Raw genomic sequence first — 25,824 nt, forward strand, 5'->3', positions numbered from 1 at the left:
TGAACTGATGGACTAATTCTGCTCAATGGCGCAAAGGCACTGAGGAGCAAATAAAGCGAATTAGAATTTCTTTGATTTTAGCTTCTGTCCAAGCACCTGCTGGGACCCTCACACAGTGAAGTTGATAGGTTCCATCATTCAGCTGCCACAAATGCTGCATGTCTGTCACTTTGAGTCTGTGGCCAGTCTGAGGAAGCCTTCGGAGAATGTGAAGATAAACCCGACTCGGTGCCTCTTTCAGGCCAAGCAGCTCATCCTCCCAGTGGATTACTGCAGACACCATCAGGCCTGCGATTGTCTGCAAGTCAAAGCGAGTAGGCTGCCAGAGATGTGATTTAAACTCATTGATTAGTTTCATTTGGGTTGATTGGGTCCATGTCAGAAGATCTAAAAGCGCCAGCTGCGTGGTTTTGCTTTTACACGAGCCCTTCATTCGGTTTGTCTTCTTCCATCCATCCATCCATCCATTTTCTGAGCCGCTTCTCCTCACTAGGGTTGGGGGCGTACTGGAGTCTATCCCAGCTATCATCGGGCTACAGGAGGCGGGCTACACCCTGAACTGGTTGCCATCCAATTGTAGGGCCCATACAAACAAGCAACCATTCGCACTCACATTCACACCTATGGGCAATTTAGAGTTGTCAATTAACCTAACATGCATGTTTTTGGGACCGGAGTGCCCGGAGAAAGCCCACGCAGGCACGGGGAGAACATGCAAACTCCACACAGGCGGGGCTCGGGATTGAACCCCGGTCCTCAGAACTGTGAGGCAGACGCTCAAACCAGTCGCCCACTGTGCCGCCGGTTTGTCTTCCTACTCCGGTAAATTTGATGCTGTGTAGATGTACTAATCTTCCTGATCTATCTGTCTTCATTCCAGGAGGACAGTAATGAGCATGAGGTGGAGGAGAGAGGCTAAAGGAAGACTCGTGTTCTGCTTCTTCTCTTCCTCCATGGAGAGCCTCCTGGGATCGAAAGGAAAGTTAAAAGGCCCACCGATGGAGCAATCTGGCCGTTCTCCAATTGAGGGAAGCCTCAGTGCGCCCTCTACTGGATATTCTTCATGTCTGAGGATTCCACATCTGGCAAGGATATTTGATTCCACATTGATGCTGATTCTTAAAGATTGTCATAGGTTTTTCTGGTACTAAAGAAACACATCGCTCACAGACGACTCCCCTTACAAACCTTACAAAGTGTTTGCTTTCTCTGATCTCTACATTCCAGTGTGGGAACGTAACCCTGTCTTTGAATGTGTTCTTACTTCTCGTCATTTACTTTTTCGTGTCTCTACAGAATGCATTGTGTAAATGTGTACATGCACGCACAAGTATATGGAAGGGAACAAAATAGAAAAAGAAATCCAGATGTGTACTTTTCCAACATCCGTAAGTTTTCATTTTTTGGGTTTTGTGAGGGAAAGAAATTACTGCCAGTGTGCCCATAAGTGTGAGATTCACACAGATGAGAGGACCAAATGAAAGAGAGGCAGACGCTCTATATTTTGCCACCGCAAAGCCATTGTTATTGTCTGCGTGGAGCTTTCATGTCTCATCTTTCAGTTCCTTTTCAATTTGCCTCATATTCACTGATTGGAAGAGCCTTATTCAGAACGTTTTGTTAGTTTGTTTTTTACTTATATACCTCGTATGTTTTCAAATGTCCATATCATGACACATTTCTTTGTACGCAGCTGTATACTATTGTATGTACATAATCTTTCAAGATGTCATTATGTAAATTTGTCATTTGTGTATGTAAGGAAGACCATTTTTACCTTGATGTTTTCTTTGGTACGACTTTATATTTAAAGCTTTTTATTTTGTTAACGGTGAGTTTTCTCGCATCAAATAATTTGCTTGGTGACTTAAACGGAAAAAAAAAAGCAATAGCATGCAGATAACGGTATATAGCACAATGGTATAAATGTTGTGTACGTTAGCGATCGGGAATTATCCGCCGCTTATCGTTGTACAGTTTGTCGAACGGTTTACAACCATCGTACCAGATGTCCAGATGTGCATGTGTGTTAGGTGCAGATGCATAAGAGCATGCAAGAGTGGTAGGAACACATACAGACGCACCTTTTTTTTCTTTTTTTTTTTTTTTTGCCATTCCAGAGTTACTTTCTGCTCTATGGTTTAAGTCATCAACAATCTCTCGAACAAGCTGGGCCCACTGCCTCCCCCCCCCCCCCCCCCCCCCGCCCCCCCAAACGCACACACATGACGTGTAGATGAGCAATTCAAATGTTCTATGCAAAGACTCCTTTTTTTGAACCTGGTAGTGACGTCATCACAGGAAAACAACAACACAATTATCAAGTAAAGCAGTTAGAGATATACGTATGTTTTTACTGAGCAGCCTGTCTGTATGAATCTAACTATTGAAGTCGATTTGTTTTGATTTCTCCGTTGCATGTTTCTTGATCTGTCACCCCCCCCCCCCCCCATAGGGACTTGTTGCCAAAGGGTAAACTGTGTCTACTGTCTGTTTTTGAATGTGCACTATCCAGTCTCTTGGTAGCATGGGTTTGCTTTGGCTGCTTCCTTGGCTGTTTGTTAGTTCCTCGAGCGTTTTGCCTGACCTGGGCTTGCAGTGACCGTTTGTGCTGCTCTCAACCTGTGACACAACACATGGTCACTACTTGTCATTCGTTTGTGTCAGTATAATTGTGTACATATCTGGGTGTTAATATACCCCCGCGAGGGTCAACGGAATGCTTCTTTTTCGATATAATTATCACCTTTGATTAAATCACACAGCAGCCAAGCCTTCAGGGTGGGGAAAGATGCATGATTAGATCTTATATACTTACAGTAAATGCTTGGTTATACCTGAATGACTACAGCGTGGCATGATTTCACCAAGGTTTGCAAACAGGCCGGTGGATAGAAGATGGATGAGCAAAAGTTCAGCCAGTCACTCACAAATCAGGGCATGTCTTTCTTTCTTTCTTTCTTTCTTTCTTTTGAACGCACAAGGCTGGCTGGTATAGCGGCCGTTGCGCAAATTCTAGCAGACACGTGGAAGTTATGTCACAGTGCCTCTGAGATCAAACGTCTCAATGTGAGATGGAGATCTGCTCGATGTGAGGCCCGTGAGACTCGACAGCTTTCAGTGCAGCCATCCTCATTGTAACTGTAAATACACATTCATTCGACTGTACAGTTTTTGTTTTGAGTACGGCTGTCATGTGCATCCCCATGCCGTATTTGCTGCCAACTTTTTGTGTATAAAAGAACGTTTATTAACAGTAACAAGGAAGATGATTATGATAATTGCTTATGCATAGTCTGTGTGGCTAACTTGTACTGACTGTTTACAACAGTGGAACAAAAATTAAACATTCCCGTTCAGAAACATATACAGTGTATGTAGAGATTCTATCCTTATTGTATTTTAGAACCTCCGTGGCGACAAGTTGCCTTCAATGTGTCACAATCAGGAGGTTTCGGTGGTCATGATCTTGAATGTGATCTGATTTTTCGGAAGAAGCAGGGCAAAAACAAAAAAAACAAAAAAAAGCACCTGGAAAATGTCATTCACTGTTGTATGTGCACTGGGGGAAAACGTCAGTCGTGTATCCATTGTGAAACCTTGTGCTCTATTCAATGTATTCCTGTAAAATGATCAATTGGTTAGTACATTTTGGTGCATCATGTCCAGTAATGTGATTCAATGAAAATATTGACCCTGCAATTTCCAAACAGAGAAAAAGAATAAAAATTAAAGGAATATAATGTTGTCTTGTACATAGGTCTCTGTGTCACCTTTTTCCCTTACCAAAGATTTCCGGGTCTTTGGAAACCTGGTTCTGTTTTTCCCTTACAGTGACTGAGCGAGTCTGATTTTTTTGTTTGAAACCAGTCTTAACATGTACCATCGTCATAGACGTGTTTTCATGATACGCCACCGTGGTAAGGTGGACTTGCAATTACATCTGCTAGCTTTCTAAAATGTACGACGATCGTGTTCTCCTCTCCGGCAATTGGCTGGGGACCGATCTGGACTGGATGCCGCCTCTCGCCTAAAATCAGCTGGGTTATAGACTCCAGATGACCCATGACCCTAATAAGGCGCTACAGAAAATATCCAAAGTCTCCCTTAAAAAGTGGACTTCACAATTATGAATTCGGTATGCCCAACAGAGTAAACTGCTGCTCCTGTCAAAGTAAAATTGCCCACCAGGTTCCCACGAGAGCACCAAACACTGCGCACCTCCTCTCTGCTCCGTTTGAGGCGTCTGCAGACGGAGGCTGCACTCATCTGGTTTCACTTCCACTTATCACACAGACGCCGCCACTGGTCCGGTTCAGCCTTAGGCTCATGCAGACATTTAGTACTCTGAAGGTGTCTCGGGGGAAGAAATGCACCTCGGGAGGAAAAATGCCACTAAATCCTTTTTAATTTTAATGTATATATTTTTTTAAGATGGTGGATGGAGTGCCTGCAGTAGGGATTCCTGCCTGATCCAAAATGCTTTTATTCATAATTACGCCGGCACCTCTGTTGGTCCAATCATCTATCCTCCATCATGCTGAGAGCCAGTCAGTCTGTCAGTCTGTTTCTCTGCTGCCCTTTAAATATCAGCGCACCCTCTGTGGTCCGCACCTGCTCCTCACTACCCAGCAGTCGATTCCATTTAAGGCTCGTTCACCATCATCCTCAGCTGTCATTTTGATCATCCTTAGAGACCCACTTCATATCGCATTGGGCCTTTCCCACTGCTCAAGCTTTAATCGAAGTTCAACATTTTCGACATTATTATGTCATTAACAGCTCTTCTTTACACACAATCCTTTACAGGATGCTGGTCGACTGCCAATTTATTTATATCTTGGAAATATTCTGCAGGAACTAATAGAAGCAGAAATAATCTGTTGTAGGCTGACTTGGCCGCTTTAGAGCGCCTCGTTGTCGCTGCGTGGAAAAGCCCTGCGACGACCCGGTGAGATATATTCCAGCCACTGGAAGCTTGAGCCGAATATATTTGTCTGGCCCACAGTGTTTGTTAACGGAGGCAATGACTTGATTTTTCACAATTTTGAAGCATCATTTTATGCACTGGCTGAAATTTGTAATTATTCAAATTTGGCAGGGTTGTTAACAAGCACTCTTCTCTGTGGTGTGTCAAAATTAGAAGACATACAGTATGTATTTTCACTTTACAGTAACTTTAAGTTACTGATTATGCATGGTCCCTTGTTTGGTGAAGGACTAAATCAATATTAATATCTTAAAAATGTCTGTTAAAAAGATGTCTCCTTACCGGAATGCACTCGAGCTGTCACCTAATTTTGAAGGCAGTCGATAAAGTGGAAAATACAAGAGGATAAAAGGCCCTCTCGTGTCTTGACCTTAAGTTTAATGTTAAAGAATTGACCGACATTGAATTATTTTCTTCAATGCCTCCATAGTCTGCCGCTAATAGAAGATTTAATGGGTTCTCGAAAAGCTTGAAACATCCTTGTGTTGGCCACTGATATCTGCCCTACATAGAACTCACTCATGTGTAAAAGACTCATCAAATGAGACAAAAATTAAGTGTTAATATTAACATTATTTTAGGATAAAGCTGACCGAGAGGCAACACAGGTTAAACACTACTTAGATGTTCCTATTATATTATATTATATTATATTATGAGCCATCACAGATGAATTTATGGGCCCGGCAGCAGACTTCATAAAAGTCCATCCAAATGATATATGAAATGGCTAATCTCCCTTTTGAAGATCAGCCCTTCTTTTTTTTTTTTTTTTGAGTGCTTGTCTGAAGGGCCCCTCACTCTTGACCTCGACGTCCTTCTATTACGGTTGAACTGTCAACTCATAAACTGTAACCGCCAGCATTCTGCAGCCATTTGTTTCCCAAAAACCACGGTGGAAGTATACTCGTCAGCCCTCAAGCCTGCAGTATTAACCCATGATTCCCACCAGCCGTGACCTCACAAGCAGTGTGACTCATCCACCAGTGACGGCAAGTATGACATCAATTATTGGAAGGAAGCGTGGACTCATCTTTATTTGTCACTCGGTTTCGATAAGGCTAAAAGCAATTTCGACGTCTATGCAATGACTCATTTTGAACCTGACAGTTTAGAACCTGATTACCGTCGTCGTGATATCGTTTTTAAAATTAACCCTTTATGGGGGACTCATTGAAATTCTTACTGGAATATAACAGTTTAACATGGGAGTCATTTTACTGAGTTGCATGCTGGCTCACACCACTGGAGGCCAGCAGAGAGCAGTTCTTGTTGTGCAAGAACCATCAGACTGCTGTGCAAAATGTCCACTCAGTCACCAAAGACTCCCTGTTCTAGTTAGTCATTGAGACTTACTAATAAATAAATTATATCAATCACGGGCTTTCTAAGGATGGCAACAGGGAAATCAGTAATAAGGCCAAAATGTTAATTCCGTCTATCCAGTTTCTATACTGCTAATATGGTCGTTAGGGTCACTGGAGTAAATATTTACATTTTCCTCGAATAAAACATCTGATTTTATGTCAACTACGATGACTTTTGTGTTGTTTAACAATCATCCACAAAGCTGACAAGCAGCAGCGTTTCAGTAAAAAGGAAGCTTGACCGCTCTCAAAGGCAAACGCGGTGAGAAGGTAAATAGGCTAATACAGCGCTCTCTATGACCTCTGACCCCCGACGCACTGCGCAGTGATGACATCGGTGTGCTGCCTCTGTCCCACTTACGTTGTGTGTTTGCAGTTTGCAGCTCACGACTCAGAATTGCTGATGCTACTCCTTTGGGCCCTGTCAAGCGCACTTAGCATCAGCTAAGCGTCCCGACAACGTGGGACGAAGTCTCTGTAATTTGGGAGGAGAGAAGCAGGGAGCCACGGGGACTTTTTAGTCAACACTTGTGAAGGACATGCTCGACCTCATGTGTGCCATTTGTGCAATAGTGGCCTCGGGTCCTTATAAATGCCGCGCCCCAATGTATTGCCAGGTGTGTAAATCATCCTACTGGCCGGTGATCGCCTTCAAAACATCCACCTGTGGAGGTCTGCTTGTAGTTTCGTATCAATGTACTTTGCACGCTTTGACCAACCCGATCAGTTTCCTCTTCTGCCATATCAAAGACTGTCATAGCGCTTCCAGCACGCCACATTTAAAGGGAATGAGAGGAGCCGCTTTGATTGAACAGGATTGAAGTCGGGTGTCATCACGCCCACAGCAGCGCAGACGTCCCCCTTTTAGATGCGCTGGGGTGCGCTAGTCCATGAAATTACCAAATTAAATTACGCGTCAAGCTGGTCATGAAAATAGAGCCCAACCATTCCCGCAGAAGCTCCACTCCATTTGTACACCCCTCTAGAATTGATATTGCTATGAGGCTATTCGTTTGTATTTTGTGTGCACATTACTTTGTGGCGACAAACGATTTTTGTTTGTTTGTTTGTTTTATTTTATTTTTTATTTTACTATCCCGCCCCCACTGCCATAGCTGGGGCTCTGTAGTTTCTTGACCTCAGCAATGAGGAATGAAGTGAAACAGATGTGCGAGGACCATGTTGAGGAAATAGAGCAAGAATGTGAGTGACATTGAGTGGACTCCATGACGCTTAGTACATTCTGCCATACTTGAAAATCCCTCCTCCTTCACTGGGATAAGCAGCCGCCCTGCTTTAAGAATAATAGTATGGAGGGATGCCATCAGAGCCATCTTTAAACGGCATGTTGTGGGCGGTGCATAGTATATTGCACAGCACGAGAGGAAGTGCTGCTGGCGAGACCTCATTCGGGGCGAATATAGATATATATTCGCTTTTGAGGTGAAATTGTGATACTGGATGCCATGCAGTATGTAAAAGTGATCTTGTCTAATTAAGACCCAAGTAAGTAAAGCCAGCCCCGACACACGCCTTCCTCCTCCCGCCGCGCATGCAGCTGCCACTTGCGGTAGTGACGATGATGATGATGCTGGCGTGCAGAGGAGGACCAATGACAGCGCAGGATGCTGCGGGAGGCTGCTCGGCTGAATGGAGGCGACGGGATGCCGTCCGTTTAGCAGCACAAGAGAGGAATTAACAACGAAGGAGGTGAGTGTGCTTCTGTCGTAATCGATTGTCTCGCAATCACTCACGCGGTCAGTGAAGTAGCCTTTGTTCAAATCTTTTTTTTTTTTTTTTTTTTGCGAGCGGGTTAAAGGGAAGCATATAGCCTACAGACTCGCGCGGAATCAGCCGCTCATTGATCAGTAGATCGTGGACGATTTGCATCTCGAGCAATGCTGCAGCGCTGGTGTTTCAAAATAAAGCGTTTATTATCACAGTGGTGCGTTCAGGGGCTCGACGCGCACCACGCTGGGGCCATCAAACATGGAGGCCCAATGAGCCTTCAGTAGGTCCGTGCTCCTTATGCTGCATCACGGTGCAACATTCACATATTGTAAAAAAGGTGTTTAGGTAGTCAACATCTCACTTCGGGATTTCGAAACAGTCCAATGCTGTCCTTTGACCCCGATTTCTAAAAATGCCCTCTCTGAACGGGATACATTTGAGGCTCAGTAGTAGAATACATGATGAGGGGGCTGCATGTTGCACCGCACTCCTTCTCGTGTAATGATTCTTATCATCCCATATTGAGGGCTATATTTAGAAAAAAAAATCTCCTTCTTTGTCTGCCCGAGACGCTGAGGCTCTGACCTCGAAAGGAGCCGTGCTATATCTTCTCCTTTCGACCGCTCGTCTACCCTCCCCTCCCTCGTCGCTGCTGTGTCATTTGGCCACAATGGATGGAGCAAAATGTCAGGATGGGGCCCACCTTTATCGAAAAAGTCCCAGACACTCAGCAGTGAAATCTTTCTAGCATGTCATCTGTCCTCTCCGGACCAATGCTCACTGAATGGCCAGAGATGATTCCATCCCTCCCGTGGCCCTAACTTGACTCGCCGAATGGTGTTCGGAGCTGTCATTGAGTCGTATTGTGTCCATTAAACAAGTCCAATGTTGGTGGGCCAAAATGGTAGCGAAAGATCAAAACATTCAAATCTGCATTTGAAGAAAAGCCGAGGACGATTCATGAGGCGCTCCAACACAAAACTGCCTTCACAAATAGAATAATTGTGAATATTTAACATTAAGCAATTGAGAGCCTAATGCTTGAAACAAGATGCATGGGAGGGATTTGTGAAAGTGAAAATAATGAGGATGTTCCACGTTCTCTCCCGGTTAATGTAATGGATAGGTTTCCTGTGTTGGGCAAATTAAGCAATTCATTCTTCAAGAATTTGCTCGATTCTATGCAATTGACTATTGATTAATCGTGTCTTGAAGCAAATGAGGCATAATTTAGCGGACTCAAGATGTTGTTGATTTTAGGCTAATTTACGACCTGAAGATGAACACGTCACCTCCGGAAATTGGAGCTGCATCGCATTCTTCTCGTCAATAAAGCACTGGCATTGAAACAGGAGTTCAGAACATTCCAAAAGAAAAGCCCGCAAACGATGATGCAACAGTGTCAATTCATTGATAAAATGATCGCTCATTTCCCCCCATAATCGGCCAAGGACATTTAGGGAACAGACAATGAAGTGACATTCACTAGCCTGTGAAATATTTTATTTCAATGACACATAAAGACGACACACATTATGAGCCTCACTTTTTCCTGCAAGGCATTTGTCGTTCATTCAACGTGGGGACTGTTTTGTCTGCGCTGCCACTTTGTTTTCAGCTGTTGAAAGCTGACCACTGAAGATAAGATCGGCTTGTTGTGCAGACTCAAGTGTGTTAAATTGGAATTTAACTCGACGTGAATGCACCGAAGAATTATTACCGATTATTCCGATTATTGTTTTTTTTTAACTTCAGCACGCCAACTCCATTTTGGAGAGAATAATGTCCTCTCTGACCTCATCCGCTCAGAAATGATCTTGCAGAATGTCTTTAAACACTGGACACCTGATTTGAAAAGCCAACAACAACGCAAGGACATTAAAACGCTTTCAACACGTCATCTTTCCCACCCCACGTCACCTTTGGTAAACGATGTCCGGCGACCGAGGTGCTTAATCTCTGTTAGCCCAGACGTCATCACCATGGCAACTGGGTCTGCGCATGCAAGTGCCACCGGTGAGAAAGTACCGGAGCTTCGTCAGACGCTTGAGTTCATTTTTGTCATGTTGCTCCAGTATTGATCGCCACTAGGTGAAGCATGACATGAAACATGTCAAGCCAGTGTTTTCTCAATTATACACACAACTGTAAATTAGCTGCCACCTACAGCCCAATATGTACAGTTATAGACAATGGGATCATATCAAGACAGTACAAATGCACAGCAGACTTTCTTGTTAGCCAACAGAATCAAATAGATTAGAATAGAATAGAATAAGCCTTTTTATGTTCCATAATATATACATTTAATTTCCGGAATGCACTCGAGCTGTAATATATAATATATACATTTAATTTCACATCAGCACAAAAGTAGACAAGAATCAAAATTCCAAAATATTTATACTTATTTGCAACACATTTCAGGGTGTATAAAATGAAATTTGCGCGCACATAGTGAACTCTATGACCTTTTTAATTTGATGTCCACAACAAAAATTAAAACATCCATCCATTTTCTGAGCCGCTTCTCCTCACTAGGGTCGCGGGCGTGCTGGAGCCTATCCCAGCTGTCATCGGGCAGGAGGCGGGGTACACCCTGAACTGGTTGCCAGCCAATCGCAGGGCACATAGAAAAAATATTTTAAATAAATAGGAATATAAAAATACTGTATAAAAAAAATCTGCCTTTATCATGAATATTGCTAAAAATAAATAAATAAATGACACAGTCAGTGAGATATTGCAGTTAAATCACTTCACTTTTTTTCCCCTTGTGTGCAGTGTTTAAAACACCTGCAAACAGCTGAATAGGTCAACTGCACACGTTCCAGATGACTCATTACAAAAGCAAAACAAACATCTCATGCATTTATTAATTGCTCAGTGGCTAAGAGCACAGCAGACTGACGTGTGATAAAAGATATTACTACATCCGGGGCTTCAATTTGTCTATTCATTACCTGTTATACTGACGCTTGTAAAGCGCTTCTGTCTGTATCCGCAGCTTTAAGTGGATTTTGATAAATGTCGGCCAGAGGGAAATCCAGCATGATGCCTGCGAGCCACTTTGGATGCAGTCACCGGCCACTTCATTGTGTGCACCTGCTTAATGAGATCCAGTACAAACATTTGGAGAATACCAATAAAATGTGTTTGACATCTTCAGAGAGTTATTATTTCAGCAATCATTATTGTGGTTGTGGTGGAGTTAGAGGTATGGGCTTCGGGTAGGGAGGAGTAATTGGTTTAGTATATTTTTTTAATTGCCACGCTGGTCTATATATGTAGGCATGCACTTTTTCAAAAATGATGGGACATGATTTATTACCAATTAGTTACCGCTCGCGGACCTCAGTTTGAGAACCACTGGGCTAATGTGCTTTTACGCAGCCAAACCTCCAAAAGAAGGTCTTATTTTTTCTATCAGGTCTTTTTAAAATTTGTGTTGTTCATTTGACAAATCCAAGGTGTTTTCTTTTTCCTCTTACAGGCGCCTCCCAGTTGTTTCCTCCGAGTTTGACGTGCTCCACTTACCAAGGCAGTAAATAAAGTCACCCATGTGCGGTTCAGCGAGCCTGTGCAGTATCATCGCAGCGTGCCCCCGTTAAGGACCCCTCTGGTGGCCACGCGGCCGACTCACGGGACATGTACAGCAGTGCCAGAGCTGTTGGTCACTTAGAGAGCAGCCCCCCACGCTCCTCGCGCCTGCCTCGGTCCCCCAGACTGGGCCATCGGAGGGCCAACAGCGGGGGTGGGAGCGGCGCGGGGGGCAAGACGCTCTCCATGGAGAACATCCAGTCTCTAAACGCTGCCTACGCCACTTCAGGGCCCATGTACCTGAGCGACCACGAGGGCGTGGGCTCCACGGCCACATACCCGAAAGGCACCACGACTCTGGGTCGGGCCACCAGCCGGGCCATGTACGGGGGCCGCGTCACAGCCATGGGCAGTAGTCCCAACATCGCTTCGGTGGGACTGCCCCATGCTGACCTTCTGTCTTACAGTGACCTGGGCTCCATCTCCATGCTGCATGCCCACCACCACCACCACCACCAGGGGGTGCCCTCTGCCCTGTTGAGGCAGGCGGTGCGGAGCAGTGGGGGGGAACTGCTGGAGATGCAGGCCCAGTTCAGGGATATGCAGAGGGAGAATGAGATGCTGCGCAGGGAGCTGGACCTGAAGGACAGTAAGCTGGGCTCTTCTACCAACAGCATCAAGAGCTTCTGGAGCCCCGAGCTGAAGAAGGAGCGCATCATGAGGAAGGAGGAGGTGGCACGCACGTCTATCCTGAAAGAGCAGATGAGAGTCACGCATGAGGAGAACCAGGTGAGACCCATCCGCTCAGCTATCATCATTTACTGCAGGGAGAAATCCATGGTGGTCTTTTGGCTTTCAACATTTGATGTACTTTTATCGCCTTCTTTTCTGTGGTAGACCACTGCCACGTTTCAGAGACCTTTCTGGAAAGCGTTTACTTCTACGTGTGAATATTCAGCACAGTTAGTCTTTCATTTTGTTGCTTGTTGCCAAAAGAAAGTTAACCTTAATATTTATCTGAACTACAGTTACCTCCGTTTATCACGTTGAATACATTCCACACACACCCACAATAAATAAAAATCAGCGCAAAAATCTCACACGCTTTGAACACGTTTAAACTTATTGAAGCACAAACATTTTTTAAAGTACATTGGTGCATTGAGAAACAAGTTTCATTCATTCTGCGAACACGCTCGAAACTCAAAACACTGTCATCCCAAATCAACTTTCCCCATTGAAATGAATGGAAATGCCATTAATCCATTCCAGTCTCCCTCCAAAAAACAACATTTTATTGTATTTTTTTTTAGTTTTTGTAGGGGAGATATCGTTCTATAATATTGCACTTTATGAAAACATGAATAACGTATTTAAATAGAATGTAAAAAGATGAAACATTCTGTGCATCGTGATAAATTCATTGCGGTTCCGTCTGGTGTATGCTACTTGGTCAACAGGGGGCAGTCATGCAGACACAAACAAATAGCAGCTTCACAACTACTTTAGCTTTAGCTACTTAATGCTGTAATATTAATCATTTTTAAGGATAAAGAATATATTCCTGTGACTGTAGTATTGTTAGATTTTATGTCTATATGTGTGTCAGGTCACTCGTATCTCAGGTTGCCACTGTATTCCTTCGTGCCTGTTCTCACTTTCTCGTTTGTACAGTTGCCCAAATAAGAGGCACTGTGTGCTTGCTTCCAGCTGTATATTTGTCACTCCCAGTCGAGGTTCACTGAAAAACTGACACATAAAACAAAATGTTCGACCAAACTTTGGCTGTCATGATTGAATCTTATTAGAATCGATTATCCTGTAGATATTTCCTACTCGAGTAATCAAAGCCCTCCACCACGATACGGTGAAGGCTCAAGGAGGGATCAAACCATTTCGTCGAATGCAAGTTTAACAGGAGTCATCATCAAACCTTCAAACAACTGCTACTTTAAGACACATGGAGTAGTAACACAGGGCGTACAGCAATACCTACAGGCATATATTCTCTCTGGTGTTCATTTTCTAGCAAACAGTACATTTCTACATAAGCCATTTTATCCTTGTTAATGCCAAATTTGTATTACAGTAAGTCACTATAGGGTCCTTCATTGGCTATCCTCAGTGCGGGGGTGGAGACATGGCCCAGTTAAATCAACTTCTGACAAGAGTGGGCACCTCGTTCAGAGACTGATCATCCTCTGATCATCTGTCCGCCTCCATTCATGCGGCTTTTGCACGAAGTTTATCTTTTACTAAATGCATAACATCCCCCCAAAGCACAGATGTCTTTTATTTGGTTATAGCCTCATATACTTGTTTCTGAAATAGGTAAAGTCATTACAGACTGAACATAATTCCACTCCGCCTTGAGTCATGCTCATTTTGTAGGTTGTCATCTCCATCTCATTATGCAAACTGCTAATAAAAATGGAGGCAGAAGAAGTGTAATAGCACAAGGTTGGCTTTTTGCTTGTTGGAGTACTACAGTGTTTTCATTCTTTTTGTTTTTTGTGCCAGATGGTGCCATGATGCAGTTGCATGCTCAAGCCAAGTAAAAGGTGTTATCTTTATTGTTCTTGTCGATTTTATGATCAGCCAAAGCGGCAGACACAGCTCTTTCCTTTAGTGTTCCAGCACAATTGTGTGCATCTCACATTCAATTTCATACACAAAGGTCTGTTGCTTCTGCTTGTGTGGCTTCCCTGGAGTTGAAAGCGAGTGCGTGTCACCGTGGAGTTTTCTTTCTCGCTCAAACTTTGATGGTTACACCTGCTGTCCATCCCTCAACAAGAGCGAGTGGGACTCGGAATCTTTCATCCTACCAATAATATATTTGCATCTACCATTGTTCAGCACTATTAACACATTCACTGCCATTGACGGCTTTACAAGTCAAATATCCAAGTTAACTGGGAAGGCTGGCAGTGAATGAGTTAAACACATACTTTTACATTTGTATCACTTGGTTGCATATAGCAAAATATAAAAAAAGATATCTCGAACAATGCACTCAATTAAGATATGACTTGCTGCCATAATTGGTCCTTTCTTTCTTGATTTTTGGGCTCCTTAAATGCAAATTCTTGGCCAGGCCTTGTGAATGCTTGTCTGTTTGTGCCCTGTGATTGGCTGGCAACCAGTCCAGGATGTATCGCATCTCTTGCCTAAAGTCGGACTGGGTAGGCTCCAGTTTACCTGTGACTGTGATGAGGATGAGCGGTATAGAAAATGGCTAGAGGGATAAATAAATATACTTATTTCCAATGTTGGGGAGCAACAAATTACATGGAACTAAATTATGTAATTTAATTAGAAAATGTATGTACGGTAATTGTAATCCATTACATTACTGGGAGAAAATGTATAATCTAATTACAGATGCTTTTGGAAAATTCCATGATTATAATTTTAGTTCCTTTTGAAAAATAGCCGCAAACGCTTGAATTTCTTTTCATATCACTTCCTCCTTATAAAAACCAACATTTGTAATTGGCTGTCTCTGGTCATCTGCATATTCTGCTGTAGTGTCAAACATGATAGATTTTTCCAAATACAACCTTGAAGCGCCACCTTGTGCTGCAGTCTTTTAGTGTGTCGGAGATTTTGAAAAGGTTAGACTGATAGTTACACTTTCGGACACAAAAAAAGAGCATTGACTTATGAACACTTTGATCTTTATGATTTTTGAATTTTCAATGCAACATTCACTTATCTGGTTTGTCCTGAAGTGATATTGTCTTAATTGTGCAGATTTGTCATTAGGTCAAAATGGTATCATGTTCTCCACATGCTGTACACATGTAATGCAACAAACACATATTTTAGTACGTAATAACATTTCATCAAGTTTTGTTCTCAGTTTAATATTTATGTAAAGAACAAATATGTGATGAATTCATTTTTTTAAACAGCTAAAGGTTCTGTTGATACATTCATTTAAAATTAATAAAAGTCATCAAAATGCAATCAAATATAATTAATTATATTACTCTGAAAAAGTAATTCAAATAGTTAAATACTATTACATTTTCAACAGGGTAACTTGTATTTGTAACCAACTACATTTCAGAAGTAAACTCCCCAACACTGCTTATTTGACATCTCTTCTTCTATCAGAAAATTCACAAAATAACAGAATGATAAACATCCCCCTTTATTTTTCACAGTGTAAATATACTTGCATAGAATCCACTGAAAAAAACAATGTAACGTTGAACCAAGAAGGTGATGGCAAGAGGGAACCTAAATAGAATGGAAACTGAATTAATTTAATTGCTAACACTTTCCAATTTGCTGATTTATTATGGCAAAAGTACTCCTTAGAAAAAGGTGACCCAAACAAGAAAGCTAGCGGCGGGATAATATCTCGCATTTTACTGTAGGCGTTATAGCACCTCTCATAGCAGGTGCCTCGGGCGTCTGTGAGCTTGAACAAATATTGCTCATCATTCATCTGGTTAATAAAGTGAGGGAATAAGAGCCTGTGTTTACCAGGTCCAAACAGGACTGTTGTGTGAGACCCGTTCGGGCGGGGACAACAACACACAACTGTTTGACTTCAGCGCATTTTCCTGAGCTGCCGAAGCCGGACAGAATCTGCTGGCGGCAAATATGCGAGCTGGAGCGAGTTACGTCTGACTGAGTCACGACCAGCAGTGACGCTCACAACACCCGGCCCTTCTGAGCACAAGCCCCAAAATGGAGGCCGAGCTACACACGTCGCAACACTGTGTGTGTGTGTGTGTGTGTGTGTGTGTGTGTGTGTTATGCTGCAGACATTCTTTTGGCTAAGCAATTAAAAGTCTGCACGCATGCAAGGAAAAAGGGGGTGTAGTGGTGGGCAAAGTATGGCCCCTGGGCCAAATACCGCCTGCTTCGTTCTTTATTCTGTCCCACTAGACATTTACATAATTGACAGTCCTTTCGCATTAATTTATTTCTGCTAAAATTGGTTAACTCAAATTTATTTATTATTAGTTTCTAATTCAATTATCTTCTTAGATCATTGGTTAATGTGTAATGTAAATAAAAAATTAAAATAGTCAATAAACATTGTACGTTTATTTTTACTTATTCTATTAAATATTTTGTCAATAAATTATCAATACATTAAATACGAATAATGAAATGAGAATGAAAATTATTTCATCTTGTTGCGTGAGAATTGAGGGTGTCAAAAAACATGGGTTGGGGGTGTTGCGATAACATGGCGGGAATGTGGTTGAACTACTAATAAACTGCATTTATATACTGTAGAGCTTTTCTGGGTAATCAAAGATCCAAATCAACCATTTACAACTAGAAAAAGTAACAACATTTCTCTCGATAACGCTGCGATGAATAAAGATAAAAAAATGGTTTCCTTCATTTTTTTTCTCCATGTCAAGCCCCAATTTGTGAACATATCACATTAATGGTCCTCAAGTAACTGCTTTAAAAATGGCCAGTTTACACATTGCTTTTGTTTTGGTTTTGGATGTGGCCACCCCAAAATCTTGAAAAATCTGAAACTATTTGCCTTAGCACCGTCAACCGAAAGCCGTGGCCCTCAGAAGAAAAAGTTTGAACACCCCTGGTTTACAGTGATATTAAGGATTACTGTCATGGTCTTACAGACAAGAATTGGACCTTGGAGATTATCAAGCAGTGTCCTCCAGAGGTTTTGGGTCACAATTGGCAAAGAGAAACGCTCCACCCGTGGACACGTTTTATGGTGTTCCACTATCAATTAATTCAATTTGCGATCTACTGTACTTCTTCAATACATTAAGATTCATCATCGCCATCATCACAACACCTGTTCAATCATTCCGTGAGCATGTTTCACTATTTGAGCTGAGTGGGAACGGCCATTTAAGTGTTAAGGTGTTAAAGCTTGAGACCAGGACAAGTTCAGCGTGAGGCTGAGTGACTTTAATATGGCAATATAAATTTAGAAATTATGTTTCAGTATAAGTAAATGTGTGTGTTGCTTTTTATCACTCCTAAAGATTTGAACTATGGCTTTTTAAACTAAATACAAAACTTTATACAGCATATGTCCCTAAAACCTGATTTAAACGATACATTGATAAATCATTGATTAAATGCCCTCTTTGAGCTTTAAAATTATAGTCTCAGAATTCTTTTAGCTGATTTACAACATAGAGATGAGGGAAATAGTGAGCAGTGTCTCAACTCCTTGGCTCAGCACGAGTGATGCACTCGCCCACTCTTACTAACACATACACGGTCGCACAATTGAGTTCATGTTGGTCAGTGCCACCTGGTTAAAGAGCTCTGTGTTGCAAGCTTTGTCGGCCACTTAGTGTTTTAGACTCATTCAAAACGTGTGACTGTACAACTTTACAGGCCAGCAACAGCGTTAGCGTCCCTGTCTACTACTTTTAACCCGAATATGAATGCTATAAATATGCTTGTGTGTGAGGAATGAAAAGGTTCAGTGAGCTGACGTTAAAGACGGAGGTGGCATTAAAAAGAGGGAGCATCTTATTTTCTGGATGTAGTGCACAAGCAAAGAAACGGAGAGGTGTTTTCCTCACGGGCACGGTGACCACAATATCAGAAAAAATGGCGGCACGGTGAGTGACTGGTTAGCACATCTGCCTCACAGTTCTGGGGACCAGAGTTCAAATCCCGGGCCCACCTGTGTGGAGTTTGCATGTTCTTCCCGTGCCTGCGTGGGTTTTCTCCGGGTACTCCGGTTTCCTCCCACATCCCAAAAACATGCACGGCAGGTTAATTGAAGACTCTAAATTGCCCGTAGGTGTGGATGTGAGTGTGAATGGGTGTTTGTTTATCTGTGCCCTGGGATTGGCTGGCGACCAGTTCGGGGTGTACCCCGCCTCTCGCTCGAAGATAGCTGGGATAGGCTCCAGCCCGCCTGCGACCCTAGTGACGAGAAGCGTGGGTGGATGGATGGATGTCCAAAAAACACACAAAGAATTTGTCTCCGGTAGTTGGAGCCGCTCCAGTACGACACTTTTGAGACATAACGACATTGAGAAAAACAGTCACTGAGCAATAAAGGGTTGCTAGTTATCTGGTAATGCCAGTAAAAATTATTTTGACAATTGTGCAAAAAGATGCAGAATCCTCTCGCACTTAGAGCAGTTTGGATGACTAATATAGTGCAATGACCACTGTGCAAAGGGCGCCGAGACTTCAAGGAATGTATGCAGTTTAAAGTGACGAGTAGTGCGATAATCTGGGACAATGTTGATTGTGCAAATGTTGCAGATACTCCTCAGTCAGTGTGCAGTGGGGCAGATGCTACTCTGGCATGAGTGGCCAGTATTGGTCAACAAATAGTGCAGTGTGACGAGACTACCACAGTGAGTGCACGAGTAATGTATAATTGGCCCGACAGAAATGTGACAACAAACTCAAGACAAAGAATTGGCGGCACGTTGCAATGGAATTGTAAGTTAGCTGTTTAAGAAGTTGATGGCAAGAGGGAAGAAGCTGTTGGAATGTCTGCTAGTTTTTGTTTGCATTGATCGGTAGCGGCTACCTGAGGGAAGGAGCTGGAAGAGCTGGTGACCAGGATGTGGAGGGTCCGAGAGGATTTTGCACGCTCTTGTCTTAGTTCTGGCAGCGTGCAAGTCCTCAAGGGTGGGTAGGGGGATACCGACAATCTTTTAAGCAGTTTTGATTGTCCGTTGCAGTCGGAGTTTTTTGTAGCAGCACCAAACCAGACTTTGATGGAAGAACACAGGACTGATTCGATGACCGCTGTTTAGAACTGTCTCAACAGAGACTAATTCCCAAGAACTTGAAGGTCTCGACGGTTGACACAAGGCAGCTGGACAGCAGATGAGTCTTGACTGACTCACAGGAAGTGGTATGCTCCTGCTATTGACGGGTGGGTCACAGTCTTTTTTCAGCCACAGTGCAATTATGCCAATGGAATCATTGACTGCACCAAGCACTTTAGCTCCAAGACGGAAGGTTTTTGTTCAGGGCAGAACGTGGAATGAAGAGGAAGCTGAAATACTAGACAAACATGCTGAGAGGCCACTATGTTGTCATTCTTGATTAACCAATAAAAACTTGTCCTTATTTTTTATCGTTAGTCATTGTATTGTGTCGTTATCAAGTTGCGACGTGAGTTGTTATTCCCCATTGTTACGTTTGACTTGCTGAAATCGACATGATGTCTGTGACAGAAGGCTTTGAATGAAAATCCCATGAAATGGAGGCTATGAGCGCTGAATGGATTTTGGACAGTGCTCACACTTGGAGTGTGACGACAATTGTGGTACATGGCTGCAGCCTCTCAGGTGGAACTCTTGCAGTTTATACCAGAAGAAACACTGCCGCCTATTGGTCTGAAAGACAGACAGACGGAAGATGTGTAAGTACACTGTTCACTGAGTGATCAGAGATAATTATACTTGTGCTGATGTGAATAAATGGCAGAGTAGCAAAACAATAAATACAAATAATAATAATAATAAAATTAAATGAAATTTAAAAAATACAATTTAAAAAAACTGTATTTTTAGTGTACATAGAGGACACTTTTGTAAATATGCCTACACCATCTGATAAGATCCAATACAAGAGCTGTATTACCAATTTTGCCTTTACAAGTATAACTAACTACTCAGTTGCATTTTACTGTAATGTAATATTTAACAGTATATTTGTTATTGGGGTTTGAGTTCTAGTAGTATCAAACTATACTGTATCATACTAATTTGTAATATTTTTGCCCTCTCATGTTGCTGAAAAAGCTCACCAAGATTTTAAGAACACCTCTCTGTATGTCGCAGTGCAGTTCTACACCGCGACAATGATTCCTCAAGCTAAAGTGAGCATCATTATCTTTGCAAAAGCAGAATTTTTAAATAGATCTTTTATTGGATCTTATAAGATTGTGAGCTAGATGAGATGGTTTGTGAGTATAGAATTAAGATGAACAGTATTTTTACCCAGCAGTACTTATTGGGGGTTAATGTAAACTGTAGACAGTGTTGTTCATCATCACTGTTAAAAATGTGGTTTATGAAATGTTGAAAACAAAACCTACAATTACACACTAGAACCTGCATGGAGGTGTCAAACGGAAGCTTGGTAACTTTGAGGTCATTAAATGAACCTGACAAACTTCACTGACGTGGTAAGGTGTGCAAATCTAGACAGAAGAGCTGATGAAGGCAAAGACTGAAGACGATCATTTGATTTTACAGCAGCAGCGCCAACCTGGAGTGAGCTGACAAGGACAGAGATGACGGGAAGTCGACACGTACGCACAGGGAAATACATTTCAGTCCAAAGCGCCAGTCAAAATTGGAGTCGGTGACTGTGACACACCATCTCATCACTTGACAGCCCTCTTACTTTGTCACATATTATTCCCTGCAAATTAGGAATGTCATGTTGGCTGATTATTGCTGCCATTTTCAGGGTAAACAAACAGTAACTTCAATGGATGCTACTAATATAAGACAGTCGAGCCATATGATTACTCACAGGCAATCAATGAAGAACAGTAATAATACAAATTAAAAACAATAAAAACACATTGTAGACTACTCATCTATTACACTGGGGAACAATTTGGGGGGGAAAAATTCTGTTGAGTTAAAATTTTATGCTGATTAAAACTAAAATTGGCATGCTGATTCCAAAATTGCAGTCAAGTTTTTTCTCCACATCTTACCCTCCAAATAAGCAAAATTCCACTGATTAGCTGTATTAAGACTTGCCAGCTGATTACGATTGGACTTATCTACAGGTACGTGGCAACTTGTTTGTGCAGTCACAATTGAGACAGTGCGGTGAGAGGTGTGTGCAGCTCCCAATAGGTCAGTACAATCAACATCTGCAAACAGAAAGCTAGCATAGTAGGAATTAAGAGGATTTGGGCCATATCCTTTGTAAATAAACATTGCAGTCATGCCTGTTTCTTTCATATTTCATTGTATGTCAATATTTGAAAAGCTTTATAAAACAAACACATATCTGTTAAGTGCAGTATTTTTCACATTTTTTAAGAAAACGGGGCTGTATAGTTCAAAAACTTGACGTGATAGAGAAAAACTGAGATCAGTTTTGGATTCCGCACCCATAAATTAGATACTGTCAGACTTAACTCAACAAAAATTGTGTTCCCCACTGCTATCATTATGATTGTATTAGGTGAAATAGTGGTTAGCCGGTCTGCCTTACAGTTCTGCAGTTCAGGGTTCGAATCTCGGCTCTGACTTTCCTGTATGGAATTTGTGTGTTCTCCCCATGCTTGTGTGAGTTTTCTCCAGGTACTCCCACATTCCATCAACGTGCATTTTAGGCCCGCTGCACACCAAGCGTCGCGACCGTACGGCACTGAACTGGTGCCGTGAACTAGTGACTGAACTATTTTTTGTGAGCGACCGACCGTCAGCTACTCGTCTTACTGCGGGTTGAATGGTGTCACAGTGTCGCAGATGTAACGGTCTATCAAAAAAGTGTGAATGTGAGTGGTTTGGTTTGTCTACACAGTATGTCTCCTGATAGTGACTACTCCAGGTCAGCTGGGATAGGCTCAAGCTCACCGATGACCCCAATAAGGAATACTGGCATAGACAAAGGATGGATGGATGATAATGACTAGTATAAAATGTGAAAAAATTACACGAAACATTAAAATGACATTTTTTGGAGGGATGTGCTGCGATAAAATTTTAGGGTTAAAATGTTGCATTTTCAGTTATTTTTCAACGAGTGCACAGTAAAGGGTGAATGTCATTTGTGACTTTCCCTTCATCTCTTTCCAGAAAGGTCGATAAATTCTCATTTGTCTGACGGAATTGTGTGATTAAGAATGTGGATAATCATGAAAAGCTGGACAGACTGTCAAGTGGCTTCTTTTTCAAAAATTGGTCAGGTTTATGTTGCTCATCCGTCTCTGTTGCGTCATGCTCTGACACTGACTGTTTTACCATACATTTGTGTTTTTTTTTTCCTGTTCATTCTGCCCATGCTGTGCAGCTGCTGGATGCCAGGAGAACAAAGGTTTGTCCCTATGTTTGCACCAAATGTGGCGTGCACAACATAGAGTCACCTTCAGTGTGATGTGTACTTGCAGAAACCTGGCAATCCCTTTGCACCTCTTCTCCTTCTGTGACTCTGAGAAGAAACTGAATTGATTCCCTTGATGGCCACCAATACTATTTGCATCATTCTGCCCCAAAATATGTTCCTAAAGATCGTGTAAATTAAAAAGTAGTTTTTTAATTCTTTCACTCCAAATGTATCTTCCCCCTGTAGCACTACCACCCACAACTCTTGATTATATGGAAGTAGCCGATATCTGTTTGAATTGTAACTAACACATTTTTAACACTTTTTTAAACTATCAAATTTCTAACAGATTTTTTTTCTTTTTTTTCCAGCAACAAATTCAGTGTACAATCGTCAGTTTGCATTTTTTTTAAATCAATCTCCAATTCAGTTTGAAATTTTGAATTGAGTGTCATGAATTCCACATATCCAGTTTGAATAAAATATTGAGGGCTCTATTTTTGTGAACGGCGTGAATCCTGTGCAGCGCAACTCTGCGCCAGAGGCGGTTTAGACCTGTATTGGTAATTTGGTTGGTTAGTGTAGACAAGCGCAGGCCAGCAGATCTGAGAGTGGACGGGCTACACCACGAAGTCTTTACAGCCGAATTTAACCAAAGCGGCTCCTCTCATTCTCTTTAAAAGTGGACCACGCTGCACTGCAACGCCTAGCATGCCGCAGAGCGGTCTGCCAAATTGGCAAACACGCGCATCGAGCCTTGCGCTTGCACGAAAATAGCTATCCCCCAGCATTTGCGCCTCGCCGTGGATGCGCAGTCTGCGCAAATAGAGCCCTTCCGTTTGAAATATTCAGCATATTCAGTTTAAAATTCAACAGTCAGTTGAAAATTTGCCATCAGAAATTTGGCGCCAAAATATGACTTCCGGGTCACCACGCAGAAGTCTGGCAAAAAAAAAATTGAAGCACGAAGTCATCCAACGTCCTTGACAAACTATTTTAGCGTCTGTTAGCACCCTTTTCTAGTTCATACAGCAGGTAAGCACTTGTTTCGATTTTTCACTTAGAATCAGGAGCAGTTGGTGACGTAGTTCACTTCAAATTCGGGTCACTTTGAATCGGGGGGTTTCATATTAACCCTCCATCCGCATGATTTATCACCCGAGACGGCATCTTGGGAGTAAAAAATGTAACCAACTGCTTAGCTGCTATATTAGCTTTCTACCAGTAGAGGATGCTAACAGACTATAACATAATATGTGACTTCTTCTGGCCGAAAGTGGTATTTTGAAACCGCAAATTTTCAGTTGAATCTTGAATTTTAACATGACTAAAAAGAATTCTTGGCACTGAATTTGGATTTTTACGCTGAATTGGACACTAAATTTCCAATTTTTGAAACTGATTCTCTTACACGAAACCTTTTGATAGTAAAAAAAAAAAAATGTCTGCATTCAAACTGACGGCACAGATATATTTTGTTATTATTTTTTGGACATACACATCCTGCGCTTTAAAATTTAAGAAGGTCTCTCATTAACATACTCTCACTGGACAACTCTTACATCATCACATCCCATATAGGATGGATAGGCTATAGGATAGGATATATATATAAAGTTGAGTTTACATTGATGCAGTTGGAGACCTGTTACTTTAAAATGTGTATTATTGTGGTTGTCGTTTGCAGTGGTGTACAACTGCAATGCATAACACTGACATTTAAAAACAATATATTTTGTCACTCTCATCTAGCTGAATAAGATCACCAGTGTATATCATTTCCACACCGTTACACACTACAATCATATTATGAACCACATTTTAAAATAAATACCTCTCTGACAGTGTCCATCAATATTAACATTATTGTCATATTTTTTAAAGGTATTATTTTTTATACAGATTTTGTATTGCATGGGATGAGATTGTGCAAGTGTACCTAATGTTGTGTCTGGTGTGGATACAGTAGTTTCCTAATATTTTAATTCTGCTGTTAATTCTGCCTTTCTGTGTAACTGTAAGTAAGAGGTAGTTTTTATATTTTATCTTATTATTTTCTATTTTAATATTCTGTCAGAGTGAACAGATCTCTGCCGGGGATCATTATGTAGCAGTCTGTTTTACCTACCAATTAATTTAATTAATTGCATTTATGTCTATAAAACAGAGGAACTTCAGCACAGGAATAACATTTTGATGGAATAGTATACCCTGCTTAATCTTTTGGAGATTCCAGTACACCTGCTGATTATTCCTCTCTCACATTTTTCCCAAAGCAAGGCATCTTTCATTTTGACATCTTTGATCCAGCTTTATTTATTAGCTTGTGAAGAAGGTAAGACCTGCTCCTCATTTTGTCCAACCACAGTTACTCCACTTTTAAAGCATTCTCCTCTGAACCGTGAGCAACAACATTTCAGAAGTGTGTGTCATCCTCTTGTTTGTTGTACGACCTTCAAACACTTTTTTACCGTTTCCAACACATGAGCCTGTGTGTGTCTGAACCTCATCAGCATCTCCAGATGACCATCCAGGCTCTTCAGGACGAGCTGCGCACACAACGCGACCTCAACCACTTGCTGCAGCAGGAGAGCGGCAACCGCTCCGGCGCCGAGCACTTCACCACCATCGAGCTGACCGAGGAAAACTTCCGTCGACTGCAGGCCGAGCACGACCGGCAGGCCAAGGAGCTCTTCCTGTTGAGGAAAACTCTGGAGGAGATGGAGCTGAGGATTGAGACACAGAAGCAGACACTGGGAGCCAGAGATGAGTCCATTAAGAAGCTGCTGGAGATGTTGCAGAGTAAAGGGCTGCCCTCGGGGCCAGGCAGGATGTCTGAGGAGGAGGAGCAGGAGAGGAACAGACGAATTGCTGAGGCTGAGGCCCAGCTCGGACACTTGGAGGTCATTCTAGACCAGAAGGAGAAGGAAAACATCCATCTGCGAGAGGTATGCTATCACCGGAGTTATTACTATCACACTGGGATTTTTGTGTGCACAGAAAACACATCACAATTTTAGTTACAACAATCCATGGGTGTCAAACTTAAAGCCCGGCGCCGTGATCAGGTCCGCCGCAGGATTTTATGTGGCACACTAAAGCAAATAATGTGTTTCTATTTCATGTCTCTTGCTAAATGGATTTGTTCTTTTCATTTTGGTACAAAATCAGAACTGAAAATAG

At 42.1% G+C, this 25,824-nt stretch overlaps 2 protein-coding genes across 7 annotated transcripts in view; both read left to right on the forward strand.

Moving 5' to 3' along the window:
• Window positions 1–3,755, forward strand: part of bsnb (bassoon (presynaptic cytomatrix protein) b) — a 62,359-nt gene extending 58,604 nt beyond the window's left edge. For all 3 annotated transcript variants that reach the window (XM_061785177.1, XM_061785178.1, XM_061785179.1), the window contains exon 13: window positions 881–3,755. The gene's annotated coding sequence lies outside the window, so the exon portion shown is untranslated. The remainder of the gene's footprint in view (window positions 1–880) is intronic.
• Window positions 3,756–7,912: 4,157 nt separating this feature from the next.
• Window positions 7,913–25,824, forward strand: part of erc2 (ELKS/RAB6-interacting/CAST family member 2) — a 43,134-nt gene continuing 25,222 nt past the window's right edge. For 3 of the 4 annotated variants that reach the window (XM_061784683.1, XM_061784686.1, XM_061784685.1), the window contains exons 1-4: window positions 7,913–8,067; window positions 11,582–12,417; window positions 22,609–22,632; window positions 25,155–25,589. In XM_061784683.1, the coding sequence (XP_061640667.1) occupies window positions 11,737–12,417; window positions 22,609–22,632; window positions 25,155–25,589 (1,140 nt within the window). In that variant the 5' untranslated portion in view covers window positions 7,913–8,067; window positions 11,582–11,736. The remainder of the gene's footprint in view (window positions 8,068–11,581; window positions 12,418–22,608; window positions 22,633–25,154; window positions 25,590–25,824) is intronic. The other variant, XM_061784684.1, reaches the window with a different exon arrangement.

The sequence above is a fragment of the Phyllopteryx taeniolatus genome, chromosome 9, assembly GCF_024500385.1.
Source record: "Phyllopteryx taeniolatus isolate TA_2022b chromosome 9, UOR_Ptae_1.2, whole genome shotgun sequence".
NCBI classification, from domain to species: domain Eukaryota; kingdom Metazoa; phylum Chordata; class Actinopteri; order Syngnathiformes; family Syngnathidae; genus Phyllopteryx; species Phyllopteryx taeniolatus.